Source organism: Gekko japonicus, unplaced genomic scaffold (assembly GCF_001447785.1).
Source record: "Gekko japonicus isolate JY-2015 unplaced genomic scaffold, Gekko_japonicus_V1.1 scaffold108, whole genome shotgun sequence".
Classification (NCBI taxonomy): domain Eukaryota; kingdom Metazoa; phylum Chordata; class Lepidosauria; order Squamata; family Gekkonidae; genus Gekko; species Gekko japonicus.
This window is the reverse complement of record NW_015159713.1, coordinates 359,355-371,861: the sequence shown is the minus strand read 5'-3', so window position 1 is coordinate 371,861 and position 12,507 is coordinate 359,355. Positions and strand designations below refer to the sequence as shown.

Genomic DNA, 12,507 nt, shown 5'->3' with positions numbered 1-12,507 from the left:
CTGGTACTCTACCATATTACTTTTTCTGTCTGACTTCACCGCAAATGTGTAGAGCTTATCTGTTGGCCCGTCTTAATGTTCTCCCCTCTGCTATTCTTGAGGGGAGATATAAGCAAATTCCTTATTCAATCAGGTTCTGTGGTTGTAACAGAAGTGAAATAGAAACTGTTGAGCACGTACTCTTACACTGTAAATTGTTAAATGACATTCGAGTGGAGTGTATAGAAGCCCCCCTTAGGATGGTAGCAGGCCAATCAGATAGAATCAAGGTACAATTTCTCCTTGCTTCACGAGATCTGGAGATCATTGAACTGACCGCTAAGTTTCTCCATTGTTTTATAAAACGGAAGAGTAACCCTAATCATATTAATGATTCTTAATTTATAAGTTTAAAAACTTAAGTTTAAAAGTTTGGAATGCCAGTTTATTTTATGATTCAGGCATCTTTTGTATGGTCAAATCTAACTTGTGACAACTTGAGTTAGGCCTGACATACCCACGACTATCTATTTTATAATTTCTCTTGGACTGTATTATTGGGAAATGTTTTAATATTCTATGCCAATAAAAGGTATTTGAATTTGACTGGCACAAAGTCACTCAGCAAACGTCCATGGTAGAGTGTGGATTCATAGCCAGGTATCCTAGGTTCCTAGTTTGTCACTCTATCCACTACACCACTCTGCCTCCATCTCTATTATACATTCTACTGAACAATATTTTTATTACAGAAGAAAATGGGATTGTCAAGACTGACGATTTATCTACTTTTGTATTCTTATACATAACGAATGTACATGCAGGTGCAATTTAAATAGCATGATTTGCATTTGCAAATTCAACGTGTATGGATGAGGTAGACTGGAAATATACCCAAAGCTGCATTTTTACAGCTTGATACAATCCATATTTAGGAGCTGCAGTGGCTCAAGTGGTTAAAACGCTGAACTGCAGGCTGTGGAAGGTCAGTAGTTCAGCAGTTCAAAATTCGAGTGTGCCGCATGACGGAGTGAGCTCTCGTCTCTGGTTCCAGCTCCTGCCAATCTAGCAGTTCGAAAGCAAGAAATTGCAAGTAGATAAATAGGTGCCACTTTGGTGGGAAGGTAACAGTGTTCCATGCACCTTGGTGTTTAGCCATGCCGGCCACATGACCATGGAAACATATTTGGACAGCGCTGGCTCTTTGGCTTTGAAACGGAGATGAGCACCGCAACTCTAGAGTCGGACTCGACTGGCCTTCGAGCAAGGGAACCTTTACCTTTTTTTACAATCCATATTTACTCAGAGGTAAGCACCACTGAATTCAATATGCCTACTCACAAAACACAGGATTGGTTTCTAACAGTGAAAGCCCAAGCAGATGTACACCCTTCTAAATCCACTGAAGTCAGTGTGCTTAGACTAGTATAACTCTGTTTCAGATTGCATTATTACTCTAGCTGAATTAGATCTGAACTGAAATAGAAAGCTGAGTTTTATGAATGTTGTTGCCCCTCACAAAGCATTCCATTTTGTATGACTGTTTGGGAGGAGAAGAATGATACTGTGCAGTTGTTCAAGGAAACTAGACAAATGTACCAAGATGAGAGTCACTAGAACCTTAGAGACCAACAAGAGTTTCAGGATATAAACATTCAAGAGTCAAAGCTCCCTTTATCAGATAGGCTAATGAATACCATCATGCTGTGCAATGTATTCCATCATGCCAAGCAATGAAGCCACCAATGCAGCTTTGCAATAAGTAGCTTGATCCAATTGGACGCGTATCTGTACATGGATGGAAATATGCACACCCAGATTTATTCTGGATATGTAACAGATTTATTATGATTTCTGACACAATAAGTGAAGCTTACTTAGTTGTATTGAACACTGTCTTGCAATGTCTCATTGGTGACTTCATTGCCAATTTCTCTCCTCTGGCAACCCCTCGCCAGTAGTTGTTGTTATTAATTAATTAATTCATAAAGTGGCCTTTGTTAAATCCACACTGGTGTCTGTCTCTTTATTCCGACTGAGGGGGCAATGCGAGCCCCAACCCCCGCCAAGCTTGAGCTGGTGGGGGAGGGCTGATTTGCCTCTTTGAGAGGCAGAAAGAAGAAGATACCGATAGGGGGCGGAGCCAGCCTATTTAGGCCTGGCTCCTGCCCCCTACCTCACAGTCCTTTGGTGTGCTCGGCCCACCCTCCCACCCTATTTTAGTGCAGGTTTTACCGGTTGCCTTTTTGTGGGATCAGGTAGGAATTTTTTGCCGCCATCAATTTGGCCTGTGGATGGGGGTGTTTTTGCCTACCTTGCACTGACGATAGTGGTGTTGGTATATTGGTTTCAGGGGGCTGGGTTGTTAATAGTATGGTCACTTTAAGTTTGGCGGGGTAGCGCAATCAGGATGGAAATGGTGAGCACCTGGGCATTGTTATAAAGGAACTTAATGGTCCTCCAAGAACGGCTTTCGGGCCTTTGTGGCTCAAGGCCGGGAAGGGGTGATCTTCCTTGGAACAATCCGGCTTGGCCTACCTCAGCAGGTCTTTGTGGCTTCTGGGGTGGTGGGCAAGGGGTTCTCTTGAATATGCCATGCTGCTGGTTGAAAGCTACCTTCAGTGGCTTGAGATCGGGGCAGGTGCATCGCCCAGAAGGAAATGAAGGCTGTCAGGAGATTGACACCTGTCCTATTCCTCAGTACATATCTGGCAACCCCTCGCCAGTAGTTGTTGTTATTAATTAATTAAGTGGCCCTTGTTAAATCCACACTGGTGTGTGTCTCTTTATTCTGACTGAGGGGCAAAGCTAAATTCTGTTAATCAGCTGTCTCATCATAACATTATCTTCTAATTAAAATCTCAGTGATCATTGCAATTATATGGCTTATTATCTTGGATTATCATTGCACTGTTGAAACTGCTGGGATAATGTTATGATGAAGTTATTAGCTTACCTGAACTTGTAGGTGATGGAATATGAGTGACATAAGGATGATGTTGAAATTTGGGGGGGTTATCATTGACATCAGCAAGAGTGACAAGAACACTTGTGGAGCTGGAAAGTGACCTTGGGGAGCCACCGTCTTTGGCTGTAATGATCAAAGTATAATTTTCCCTAGTCTCTCGGTCCAACAAAGCACTTGTGATTATTTGACCAGTTGAAGGGTTGATTGTGAACTGAGCATTTCCACCACTAAGGCCGTAGCTGTATAAAAATAAGACAAGACAGAATATCTATCTCAGTGGTTTACTGTGTACTATTGTATACATTTTATATTTTAAAAATAAGGAACAATTGTAACCCATCTGTAAACTATAACTAAGGAAATATAAACATGAATAAACAAATACATGAGACTGGCATCCTGATACCATTCATTTTTGTGCATAACTAAGGGTATGACTGCAGCCTAAATGAATATATTGACCCGTGATTGGCTAAAACCCATCAGCTGTCATTTAGACAGAAGCAGGTCCAGGAGGTTCAGGATTGTATAGAACAGATCCTGTGCAAGCTAGAGACACCAAACTTGGTGGGCATGTAGAAGAGCAAGCAGAGGAGGTCAGCTGCAATTTTGGTGTGTCTATATACTCCTGAACATCCTGGACCTGCTCCTGTCAAAATGACTGAGGTTCGGGAGTGGATAGGATGGATCCTGGGCAAGCTAGAGACATCAAAGTTGCAGGGGACCTTCCCCAGATGTTCCTCTACATGCTCTTCAAGTTGCTGCTTTGAAGTTTTGTAAATGTTTTGATTGAGTGGAGACAGTCTGTCTGGGAATATATCCACTTACGAACCGGCACAAACCTCCATGAACAAAGTCAAAGTTCATGAAAAGTTTGAAAAGTTTGTGTCGGGCACCCTGCCATGAACTTGACTTCATGAACCACAAGGGAAAAATTCCTGATAAATTTTGCTTCATGGTTCAGTTTAGGCCCATCCCTATTCAGGGGAATACTGGGGGGGGGGATCTATGAAATTCCTTTTTTCCCATGAAGGTCATGCTTTTTAAAATGGAGTTTTAATCAAAAAGATTAAGATAAAATTATTTAAGACAGTCTAAAAAGTTAGATAATGATATTGTTTACTGCATATACTGCGGACATTTACAATGTATTTGCAGGCAACGTTTTTTGTTTGCAAATGATGCCCTCCCCCAAAAGCAAAGCATCAAAATTTGGGTACCCCCAAAATGGAACTCAAAAACTGTTGGTTTGAGGGAGATAATAACTAGCAGGGGTTAGTGACTGATGAGCAAGACAAAGAGAAGGCAAGGAGGAAAGCAGAAGGTGACAAGAAGGGCGCTGGAAGCAGTAGTTGGGGACATAGTCTTGAGCAGGTTGAAAGGAGGGAGAGAATGAAAATGGGATTCATGTTCATTGTCTCTGTCATGAACACATACATGAAGCTGCCTTATATCGAGTCAGACCGTTGGTCCATCATGGTCAGTATTGTCTACTCAGATTGGTAGTGGCTCTCCAAGTACTCAGGCAGAGGTCTTTCACGTCACCTACTGCCTGGTACTTTTTAAAATGGAGGTGCTGGGGATTGAGCTTGGGACCTTCTGCATGTCAAACAAATGCTCTACCACTGGGCCACAGCCCCTCCCCTCATGCTGTTTGGCTACTGTGTTTTTGTTATTATTTATTTTATTTATTTATTTATTATTCACATTTTTATCCCGCCCTACCCGGAGGCTCAGGGCGGCTTACAGGGCATATTGCCAGATAAAACCATAAAACAATACAAAATTTTAAATTACAGCCCTATTTAAAACAGATTTTGATGCCTAGCAAATTATACAATCTGTACAAATTCTAAAATTTCTAAAAGCAAGATGACTATCCCTGACCATCCCGTTCTCGCCCATAATGCAGCAACTAGATGTGCATGCCCCATCTTGATGTCCATATATGGGGGATAGATGGTAGCTAGTGCGATGGTGGTGCACTAGTGCACTAATGATGGACTGCTGGTGGACTACTGGTGGACTAGTGGTGGCGGCTCCTATTCAAAAGCCTGGCGGAAGAGCTCCGTCTTGCAGGCCCTGCGGAACTGTGCTAGGTCCCGCAGAGCCCTGATCTCCTCTGGGAGCTCATTCCGCCAGATAGGAGCCGCCACCGAGAACGCCCTGTTCCTGGTCATGCTGAGTCTAATAGAACGGGGACCTGGAACAGCCAGTAGATGTTGAGTCCCTGACCGTAGTGCCCTTGGGGGAACATGTGGGGCAAGGCAGTCCCTTAGGTAGGCTGGTCCCTGGCCATTATCACTAATATTATACTCATAGAAAATAAAAGGCAGATTATACCATCCTCATTTGTCATTTAAATGTATTTGCTATTCATGAAGGACAAATGGAAAAAAACAGGTCTTAAAAGTACAGCATTCGTAGCAACACAAGCAAGATCATACCTGATAATAGCATTCACTGATGCATCAGCATCTGAAGAGTTTACAAGTAAAACATCTGTCCCTGTGGGGGCATCCTCTGGGATAGTTTTGGAATACATATTAAAGGCAAATTTAGGGACGTTATCATTGACATCATCTACTTTGACAGCAATAGTCCCTGTGCCAGTAAGGGCAGGACTTCCTGGGGAAAAGAAAGAGATTTAAAATGCTAGAGGTTACACACATAACAATACTATTACTGGATATGCCACTCTTCATTTATTATCTCACACTTGAACATGTCACAGTTCACAGAGCTGAAAAGCCAAATCCCTGTCAAGAACAAGATTACCCTTGTTTGTAAAGACAGTCATTTGAACTCAAAATATCACAAACTGTCACAAGAAAATTTTGCGCCTCATTATCAAGTAAACTGCTTTTTACAACGAAATTAAACATAACATACAAAGCTTGATTATAACAACACAGGCTAAGATGATGGCTACAATAGGTCAATGAGTGATTGAGTCTACTGTAAATAAGGACAGAACTAAACATTGCATGCAAACACATACAAAGAAGATCTGCATGGCTGCTTTTGTTAGAAACCATTTTCACACACATTGAATAATGCATTTTCAATGCTCTTTAGCATTAGTTTGCCAGGGGATTTTCTGGTTTCATATAGGAAATACTAAAGGGCACTGAAAGTGCATTATCTATTGTGTATGAGAGCAGCCAGAGAAATCCACTCAAGATATTTTAATTTACAGCACAGTGGGGAGGACAAGAGGATGATTAAGAGGACACAGTACCGAGGTCTATAAAATTTTGCATGGTGTGTAGAGAGTGGACAAGAAGAAGCTTTTCCTCCTCTCCCATAATACTAGAACTTGGGATCATCAACTGAAGCTGAAGGGTGGGCAATTCAGGATAGACAAAATAAAGGACTTCCTCACAAATCACATAGTTAAGTTTTGGAATTTGCTGCCAAAGGGTGTGATGATGTCTGTCAACTTGAAAGCTTTAAAAGGGGAGTGGACAAATTCATGGAGGACAAGGCTATCAAAGACTACTAGTCATGAGAGACATCTACTCCCTCCAGTACCAGAGACACCATACCTCTTTATATCAGTTGCTGGAGAGATATGGACGGGAAGATGCTGTTGCAGTCATCCTGCTTGTGGGCTTCCTAGAGGCAGTGTATCAGTCACTGTGTGAACAGAATGCTGAACTAGATGGACCTTTAGTCTGATCCCGCATGGCTCTTCTTATGTTCTTATGTTCCCAATAACTGCCACAACCGTCCCAATATCCTCCCCCCATGATTCCACAGATGTGTGCTTGCAAGTATTAACGTACATCTGGATGCCCACTGGATAGAAACCAAGGAAAGCAACTTGGAGTGGATAGCAGTGAAAAATCTGCAGTGTCTTTCATGTTCTTTTATTCTTGCCTGGATACTACGCTTTGTGGTCCCGATGTAAACCTGTCCACAACTGCAGGGTATACGGTATACTCCTGCAGAACTGCGGAAGTCTCTTCTGTCTTTTGCCAATCGTAGCATCTGTTGTATTTTTCTGGTGGGCCTGAATACATATTGTAGGTTGTGTTTTTTCATAAGTTTTTCCATCTGATCAGTGATTCCTTTGATATATGGCATATATATGGCTGATATATGGGGGAAAGCCAACGGGAGATTAAAAGTCTCTGGTTCAGGATGGCTCATCTCAAAAAGATGAAGGGATAGCTGTTACTTCTCTACAAGGAAAAGGATTAGAATTGTTCACTGAGACTGTGGCTAATGATATGGACTGCCTGGCAAGGTCTTGAGGCAGCAAGAGGAAGGTTGTGGGCTTAACATGCATGGGAAACTACAAGTGTTTATACACAAATGCTAGAAGTGTCCAAGGGAAAATCAGGGAATTGGAATGCTTGGTGCTGGGGGGTGGGGAATAGACATTGTAGGTATTTCGGAAACTTGGTGGGATGAGGAAAATCAGTGGGATATAGTGATTCCTGGTTATAAATTATATCGGAAGGATAGGGGGGAAGGGTTGGAGATGGGGTGGCTCTGTATGTCAGAAAGGGTATACAGTCCAGTAAGATTGAGAGGGTAAGTGAACTGGATTTGCTTCTGGAAATGCTATGGGTTGAAATAGTGGGCCCAAAAGGACGCTTAACACTGCAAGTTTGTTATCGCCCACTAGATCAAAATTGTAAAATGATGAATGAATGAAAGATAGTGGTTAGATGAAATAACTGTGTCATAATAGGTGACTTTAACTATCCACACATTGATTAACAATCATAATAACCAAATAAAATAAAGAGAAATTCACCTGAAATTACTATTCCAACAGCCTAATTTTTTTACTCTCATTTAATCCCTCTTCTTTTCATATACCCCTATCTTACCCATTTATAATTCCCGTCCAAATTCCCCATAGCTTATAGTTAATCATAATACAACTCATAATCTATAGTTCATTTCTACCTCAATTACTACTATTTTTCTCCATCTTCTTCTGTACCTGAAAAGAAAAGTTGAAAGGGTTGCCTCTGATTATGGGTGCTATAGAGAACAACTTTACAGCGAGAGGTAAACCCATTTTTTTCCTTCTTACATCAATACAGAGAGTACTCTATCTTTCTGTGTTATACCTCTGAGGATGCCAGTCACAGTTGCTGGAGAAACGTCAGGTACTACATGTCAGATTCCCAGATTCCCCTGGCTACGCATCACCACTGCCCCCCCAACTGGGTGGGTGAAAAGACCATATCAGTAACCTCATCCCATTGGCTTGCATACTGAGGTAAGCGGAAGAGGGCATCGGCCAGAAAATTAGACTTCCTGAGGAGGTACTTGATCGTGAACTGTAACTTAGAGAAAAATTCCATCCACTGGAGCTGCTTAGTATCTCAGCGGGGGGTGGGGTGGGGTGTTCTTAGTGTCTCTAAATTTTTATGGTCAGTCCATACTTCAAAAGGCACCTGCGTCCCCTCCAGCCAGTGGTGCCAAGTAGTAAGGGCCAGTTTCACTGCAGCTGCTTCCTTGTCCCAAACCACCCAGTTACGTTCGGCCTCTGAAAATTTCTTCAAAACATAGGCCAAGGAGTGCAGTTTGCCATCATCCCCCTGTTGCAGAATCGCCCCTCCCATTACCATATCAGAGGCAACTTTTACAGCTGCAAATGGAAAAGGTAAGCTATGTCTTAAGATTTCAGAGTGCTTCTGAAGCAAAATGAGAAGATTTGAAGCAGATTATTTGTGATGCATTTGGTCCAGTTTCAGATTTAAAAGCAGATTTTCTACAAAGCAAAATAGATATGATCTATAGATCATATTCTGACTTTATAAGGAAAAATAATTTGCCTGGCGAGATTGTGGTGAGATTCACCAGGAGAAAAGTAAGAGATCAAATACTGAAAGCAACAAATGGAGTCATCCTGAAAATCAAAGATAAAGAAATTAAAGTTTTTAAGGACATTGCATTTGAAATAAGGAAGAAGAAAAAGAAATATAGAGACTTGCCGCTGTTTTTACAGAAAAATAATGTCCCCTACAGATGGAACCTGCCCGAAGTCATCCGCTTCAAAATTAAAGATAAGAAAAAATGGACTCTGTTGTAAAGGCACGTGAATTTCTACAATGACAGGCTGGTCCAGCAGATGAAGAGGATAAAGAAAAGGGCAGCAGCAAGGGAAGTGAAGAAGAAGGACGCTTGGCATCCTCTGATGAGGACTCAGCTTCGGAACTGGGTGCAGCTGCTCTGAAAAGAAGCTATCGACTGAGAAATAAAAAGGACAAAAAATGAGTTATAATTGTTTTCTAGATGCTGTTTTAAACTAACTTTAATTGTTTCTCTTTAGAGTTCCTTATATAGTTAGTGCTGTTGGAGACTCTAGTATAAGCAAGAAAAATGTGTACTCACTTAATGTAGCAAAGTATAAGCATTTTTACTTATAAGCTAATATTGTAAGCATTGTAAATGACCACCATCTCTTGGGTTTTTAGGGGTTTTGCTTTACTTTCTCCCATAGTTTGTAGTTACCTTCCCTTGTTTCTTTGTAGTTTATAGAAAATGTAATTAAAAAATCCAATATGGAGTGGGCATTTTGCTCAGCAGGTTAAGAGCTTGGGAGTGCTTATGGAGCCGGTAGCAGCAGAGAAAAATTAAAATGAAATGTGAGAAAATTAGTAGACTAAAAACTGCAGATATTTGCAACCAAGGAAAGCAAAGAACTAGATTAAAAATGTAAAATAAGTAATTAAAATGTATTACTTAAACTGCCAATGAACCCTAATTTATGTCCTTCCTGTAAATTAAATATGTTATCCTGGCACACAGTAACAATTTGAAATCGGTGGAATTTTTGCTCAACTGAAATCTGTTGCTTTGCAACAAAGCTGGAGTCAGACAGCAACCAAATGGAGCCTCAGAGTGGAAGGTATGTGCTATTACAAAGGTATAGCTCTTCCATTAATTAAACAGGGCTTTTCAGCTGGGAGACTAAACTTTCAAAATGTACTACAAATCTGAGTAAGTCATATGTGCATTGCTGTGATTATAAATTTGTTAAAAGAATATCAATGACTTCTTAATAACTCTTGAACCTAACTGCAATGCATACAACAGCACGTTACAGCACAGTATGCCATGGTTTAGCACAACAGCAGCCCCACAAACAATCTGTTCTCCTCTAAAATGCAAATTAAAATTGCCCAAGTACTGATGTACAAATCCCCGGTGAGATCCATGGGAAAGAGAATGCAGCACTGAAGTATAAATAAATTCCTGTAAACCAAAAATAAAATATATAATGAAACAAAAGAATGTGAGTCAGTGTTGCACAGTCTGAGTCAGTGAATAAGCATATTTAAAACATATCTTGTGTTTTGTAGGTAGAATTCTTGCAAACTGTAAAAAGGACAGTTGCTCCAAAAGTTTTCCATTGGAATCCTGAGTTCAGGCTGTCACTGAATAAAAACACTGATGCAAAAAATTCATTTTATTACAGATTATTTTGATCCTAATCCTGCTTCATAATTACACTTCAGTGCTGGTTTTTTGTTAGGTTTTTTTTTCATGTGCACAGTAATTAGCCTACAGCCAAGATCCAGTGTTATTAAACTGTGCCAGTCACAGTGACATGTCTTTGATAAAGACTGAGTGCCACACGGTGGTTTGGTTGCAAAGCGCACGCTACAGCTCAGGCTTTTGTGGTAACGCAAACCCTACTAAATTGAGGGAACAATCCTAAACAGGTCAATTCAAAGGTAGGTCCAATTTCATTGAATGGGTCTGACTCCCAGAAAAGTCTTCTTAGTATTGCAACTGAAAGTATCTTACAGTCCACAAAAGTTAATGGTCTTAGACAAGAGTAAATCTGCACTGACAGTGAGCTACATGTGTGTGGCGGGTATAGTAACATGTTAAAAAATGGACAGACTGCATATGAACGGCCTGCTGTGTGATACAGCATTTATATGATTGATTACCATTCAAGCAAACATGCTACCCTTTGTGTGTGAACCGCTTCTTAATGAAACATAGTAGTTGGCCAACAGCTGCTTCTCAGAATTCAGAACCAGCCACTGTCAAGTAAGGTACGTGCAAGGAATGGGATTGACTTCTGCCAACCTAATAATTATTTTGTCAGAAAACTATCCAGGCCCTAACTTTTGAAAGCAAAAAGTATATGGTTAATCCAAATCCTTGGAAAGTTGGAAAGATTCTACAATTCAGAATGAAATTCTTGCTATGAACAGGATGTATACCAGATTATCTTTTTTTGCAGCAAAGCTGTCATTCAAATGTATGAAATGATAGCTACGTATACATTGTTGTTGATATGACCCATATTGCACAGTGCCTGGCTACAGCTGTGATTTTTATTTTTGATGCTATATCTCCTTTCAAAATCTGGTCGAATTAATACAAGCTTTGAAGTGATGCTAAAAAAATGTCTTTGTGTACTTAGAGGGTCAAGCATAGACTGTAATCCACTTCATAGGCACAGGGATGAGGAGCCTACATGGGCTGTGTCAATTTCATGCAGATTTTTGATTTGCCATACCTTTATATAGTTATATGATCTGTGGGCTCAATATGCATTTCTTTATGTGCAGTATGGTATTCTCTTGTAGGTCTTCAAGACCATCCTTTTCACACTGCAAGCTAATTTGTTTAACAAGAAAACCATTTATATGTTTTTAAAAACCACTTACTCTTTGGAAAGTTATTGTTTTCTAATGAAAATGCCAGGGAATCTGGTTCCTTGAAGGTCATTAAGTTAGTCTTACCCCTTAATGACTTCAGTGTAAGCTGCCTTTATTTTGTTATTTAATTATACTTTTTAAACACCCTGTTCGACTCTTGGAGATTAACCTACAGGATAAGCATTCCTTGCCATATGGCCATGTTTTACTGGACTTATCCTAGCATTTAAGCTTTCCAAATTTGTAATCGTGGATCTGAAGAAGTAACTAGCAGTATTTCAATTTATAAGTTGTAACACACTCGTTAATAAGTAGTCTCAGATTAACTGGAAATGTTGTGATAAACTGTAACTCAAAAAATTTACTCTACACACCATGTCTAATTGATTAATATTTGTAATTACAGTTAATTACTTCTACGGCACATAAATTCATAATCATACTATTGCATTAAGCAATAGTACATAATGTTGAATTTAAGTTGTTTAGTTATTTGATAATCTGAACTAATTTATTTCTGAACTAATATTTCTGAACTAATATAATAAAAAATAAAGCAGACAATATGGGCAATAAAATCTAAAATAAATCAGCTGTGTAAATTAATAACAAGAGTAACAACAAGACCATCTATACGGGGTATAAATTACGGGGAGGGTGGGGTATAAATTGAATTAATAAAATAAAATAAAAATAAATACTGCATTTCTGCTAGAAGAGGGGACCCACAACAAAATGTTGCATAATGTTTTGTGACTTATTTTAACTTGTAATTGCTGGTTACCGACCTACCTACCTACCAGCCTGCTTGCCTTCCTCCTCCTCCTCCTCTTTTTCCCCCCTTTTTCCAAAGATCATAGTCTGGCATTTATATTCTATGCATGTAAGCAAACCCTTGAAAGAAGAAGAAAG

The 12,507-nt window shown here is 40.0% G+C and overlaps 1 protein-coding gene across 1 annotated transcript in view; it reads right to left on the bottom strand.

The window, feature by feature from the left end:
* The window catches only part of FAT4 (FAT atypical cadherin 4), a 194,049-nt gene that overhangs the window by 41,686 nt on the left and 139,856 nt on the right, over nt 1-12,507 (bottom strand). Inside the window, exons 8-9 of the mRNA XM_015409489.1 lie at nt 5,395-5,575; nt 2,936-3,186 (exon numbers count right to left, since the gene is read on the bottom strand). Coding sequence (XP_015264975.1) covers nt 2,936-3,186; nt 5,395-5,575 — 432 coding nt within the window. The remainder of the gene's footprint in view (nt 1-2,935; nt 3,187-5,394; nt 5,576-12,507) is intronic.